Raw genomic sequence first — 4,578 nt, 5'->3', positions numbered from 1 at the left:
CATGATCAAATAATATTTGCAAAAATTCTATTTAATAATTAATTTTGAGTTATAAATATATATATATATATATATATATATATATAAATAAATTATATATATATATATATATATATATATATATATATATATTAGACTGCTTCATTTTGGGGTCATGAAAAAATTTAAAGTACCATGGAGTTTTATCTGCTGCGCAGACCCCTATTTTATTAGTAGATTTTTTTTTTTTTGAGTTTTAACCACTTTTAGGGGTTGCTCAAGTGCCCTAATGGTCTAATTTTAGACTTATTTACCCTTTTTTAAGCTTATTTTCAACACGTTTGAGCGGGTTCTAAAACTCAAAATAATTCTATTTTTTTTCTTTCCAGAGTTTCTTCTAAGTTAATAGAAAAAAAAAAAATGCATGGTAATTTAATTTGCTTAAAATATTTTGTCTAAACCTAACTAAAAAATTGCATAGTTATGCGGATTTTTACCAATTTTTACGCTTCGCATTTACTTTAATACTTTAGCGTACTTGCTTAAACACGTTATGCGAATTACTTTTTAGCAAAGACGATATTTAATTTTCATTTAAAAACGCGGGAAATAATTATTGATAACTTTCATGATACACTTACTTCATATGCTTATTAGAGCTATTTACTACAGTTTTATTCATGTCGGGAAAAAGTAAGAAAAAAGTAAATTTTTTGGTTGGGGAATCCAGGTCATCCTTACCAAAAGACAAATTTTCTACAGAGCAAGAGGTTTTGCAATACTTCTTGCATTTAAAGGAGAAGCATCCAAAACAAAAAGAAAGTAGAATTATCCACTGTCCGTTGACAAAACACTTTGAAATCAGATGCCATAATGAAAAGTCTTTATGCTGCACTCTTTCAAAGTTAATTGCACCTTGGTTGAAGGGTGGATTTCAGATTTTGCAATTACAAACAATTAGGTAGGTACCAGACTGTATTTGTTTTTGTTTTATTTGTATATTATTAGAGGAAAACAATTAATATAACAAATATCTGCTGTTAAATAAATTAATTAACAGAAATAGATGTGTTGTAAAATGTTCAGAACCTACAAATCACATTTTTTAGTAAAAAGATAGAGAAGCTGATCCTAACTTGGAAACTGTTAAAAAAAAACAAATCAAGACAAACTTTATCAGAAATTGAAAAAAGGAGGAAATTTTTAACTCAGATGAAAAGGATCTTTTGGATTGCACCTGAGCTCGATACTCTGGTTGCAATCATTAAAGCTGATAAGAAAAGAAGTTGTCGAGACAAGACTGAAGATATTGCTTTTTTATTAGACCAATTAGGAGATAGAAAAACAAGAATAGGTGGATTAGACACAAGGTACATTTCCTCTGTTAACAGGAGTTTATCCAAGTTTGAAATGAGATCAAGTTTGAATGAAACCATGTCAGAGAGTGAATTCAGCTCAAATGGATCCGATAAAAATGAAGATAATGATGATTTCCCGTATCCAGATCCAGAGTTAAAGAAGAAAGTCAAAAAACCAGATACTGTTCTACTTCCAAAAGATATTCTCAAGAGAACTGCTGATACTGCTGTTGGGGAAGGATTAAGTCATAGGCAGCATACTGCCATGGTTAATAGTATAATTGCTAAATCAGGTGGAAATATAGATGAATTTAAATGTTCAACCTCTACAGTATTAAGAGCAGCAGATAAAGTCATTTATGATGAATCAAAGAGGATCAAGGACCATTTGAGAAATTTCAGAAATAATAATAAGAACATTTTAGTTCAACTCCATTTTGATGGAAAAGTATGTCATGAATATACTGATGGGAAAAAATCAGAAAAAGATCGATTAGCAATATTAATAAACGGTAACATGGAAACGCACCTGTTGGGAATTCCAGCTATTTCTTCCGGAACTGGCGAAAATCAAAAAAATGCGATCAGAGATATCTTGAATTGCTTTGACCTTACAAACAGTATACAAGCTGTTACATTTGATACAACCAGAATCAACACTGGAAACAAAAATGGAGCTGTTTCTTTACTGGTAAATGAAGTTTTTCAGCGACCAGTTTTATCTATTGCATGCTGACATCATATAAACGAGCTACACATAACACATTTCTGGAAAAATTATCCAAGTAGTGCTACTTCTGGACCAGATAATATGCTGTTTAAAATATTAAAATCAACATGGAATGATCTTGATGTAGAGAACCAGGTAGGGTTTTACAAAATTGGTTAACATTTTTGTAAAATATTATTGTACCCTAGTATTTCTTCAATTTTGAGCTCTTTGATTTTTTTTTGACATTTTAAATAAAAAGGTGTTGAGAAGATTGACTATTCCAGATGAAACATGGCTTGGTCATCAAAAGCATGAAAGCATAATGTTCTGCAGAAATATTATCACCCATGGGTCTCTGAAAAAGGTAGCCCGATGACTAGATGTTTTAATATGTAGTTATGTATACAATATGTACTATGAAGTAGTAATATATCCTAGATTTTTCTTGTTTAATTCTATTATTCTTTATAAGACAAAAGTATACATACCTATGTTTATTGCATTATACCAATATACTTCTGGTTTAATTTTTAGGATGGGGCTACAAGGAAGGACTACATTGAGCTGACAGAGCTTACACTTATGGTGCTTTCTGAGGAAAAGTACAAGTTTCGTACACCCGGAGCAATTCATCATGCCCGTTTTATGGCAAAAGGTAGAGAGTTTTAGGTTTATGATAGGAAAAAGTCCAAAGTTAAAAATTATAGCTTCATAGCAAAAAAAAATGAATTTGTTATTCATGATCAAATATTTAGCTTTTCAAAAAAAATAAAAATGTATATTTTTATAGGTATCTACTACCTAAAGCTCCAGCTTATGAATGATGCAATACCCAGTCTGACAAATCGACTGAAAAATGAAATTACTGAAGTGGCAACTTTTGTGGCTGTTTTCTATACTACCTGGTTTCTCAAAGCTGAACTATCTGCTGTGGCTCCTCGTCAGGTAGGTACCAAGTTAACAAGTATGATATATATATATATATATATATATATATATATATATATATATATATGTATATATATATATATATATATATATATATATATATATATATATATATATATATATATATATATATATATATATATATATATATATATATATATATATATATATATATATATATATATATATATACATACATATATATACTATATATATATATATATATATATATATATATATATATATATATATATATATATATATATATATATATATATATATATATATATATATATATATACGGATTCTATTATAAATAAAAAGTTTTGATTAAAAGTTTCTAAAATATAAAAATTTTTTTAAGGTAAGCTAGTTACTTAACAATTTTTTGTTTATCCAGGATATGAGAGCTCTTTGGCAAATGAATAGGTTTAAGGAGTACAATTTGATTGGGGCAGAATCAGTCATTGAATCAATCAAACGGCACACATGGTTTCTGGACCCTTACCTTGTTGTTCTTGCCTTAGCTGATGAAAACTGTGAAGAAAGAGGTGAAATTGCTCAAAAATTATACAGCTTTGAATTTCGTAGCTTAGATAAATATTCGTTAGCCCAAATAAAAGCTAACATGGAGGTCCTCAATTCTTTAGACTTCAGTGGACCGAAGCCACCAAGCTTAGTTGAATTGGTCACAGAAAATTCGTGGCTTTTGTTCCTTATGATAGGGCAGAGTAAAAGTGACTGTCAATGGATGAAAACCCCGCCAGAGTTTTGGACTTGTAACGATTTCTACTTAAAATTTAAAGATGCTATTTTTAATCTTGCAGTTGTTAATGATTGCTCTGAAAGAACTGTTAAACTCATAAAGGACAACATTGATATTCCCAGAAAGGAAGAAAAAAGACAAGATTCACTTTTATTCATGCACAATTACAAAAGGAAGTATGTAGGAAAAAGAAAAACCTCCAAGAAAAACAAAAAAACAATATAAAAATATTGCATAATATTTGTAAAAAAGAACACTATTATTAAGAAATATATAAAATCAAATCGCTAGACGTTTTATGACTTTACATATCAACAAAGTTATTACGTTGCGTAAAGATTGGAAAAAATTGCACTAAATTTGGGATTTTATAAATAGATTTGCATGAAATACTTCAGATAAATAAAAATACCATGCATTTTTATTTGTTTTTTCTAACTTAGAAGAAACTCTGGAAAGAAAAAAAATTTTATTATTTTGAGTTTTAGAACTTGCTCAAATATGCCAAAAATAGGCTTAAAAAGGTCTAAATTCAGGCAATTGGGGCACTTGAGCAACCCCTAAAAATGGTCAAAATTGAAAAAAAAAAAAATTCTATTAATAAAATAGGGGTCTGCGCAGCAGATAAGACTCCATGGTACTTTAAATTTTTTCATGACCCCAAAATGAAGCAGTCTAATATATATATATATATATATATAATTTATTTATATATATATATATATATATATATATATATATATATATATATATATATATACATATACAGTATTGGACAAAACATTTGCAACCAACATCGAACAATGCTAAAAATT

General features: G+C 28.4%; 2 protein-coding genes across 2 annotated transcripts; both read left to right on the top strand.

Moving 5' to 3' along the window:
• The first annotated feature begins 214 nt into the window (after positions 1–214).
• On the top strand, positions 215–2,073 carry LOC136074338 (uncharacterized). The gene is made up of 2 exons (XM_065786644.1): positions 215–940; positions 1,089–2,073. The coding sequence occupies exons 1-2, from the start codon at positions 660–662 to the stop codon at positions 2,071–2,073; spliced, it is 1,266 nt and encodes a 421-aa protein (XP_065642716.1). The 5' UTR covers positions 215–659.
• A 750-nt stretch (positions 2,074–2,823) lies between these two features.
• On the top strand, positions 2,824–3,988 carry LOC136074337 (uncharacterized). Its single transcript, XM_065786643.1, has 2 exons — positions 2,824–2,994; positions 3,398–3,988. Exons 1-2 carry the CDS (start codon positions 2,824–2,826, stop codon positions 3,986–3,988), a joined length of 762 nt encoding a protein of 253 aa, XP_065642715.1.
• The last annotated feature ends 590 nt before the right edge of the window (positions 3,989–4,578 follow it).

Source organism: Hydra vulgaris, chromosome 01 (assembly GCF_038396675.1).
Source record: "Hydra vulgaris chromosome 01, alternate assembly HydraT2T_AEP".
Classification (NCBI taxonomy): domain Eukaryota; kingdom Metazoa; phylum Cnidaria; class Hydrozoa; order Anthoathecata; family Hydridae; genus Hydra; species Hydra vulgaris.
Note: the sequence above shows the minus strand (reverse complement) of the source record. Positions and strands in the feature narration are given on the sequence as shown.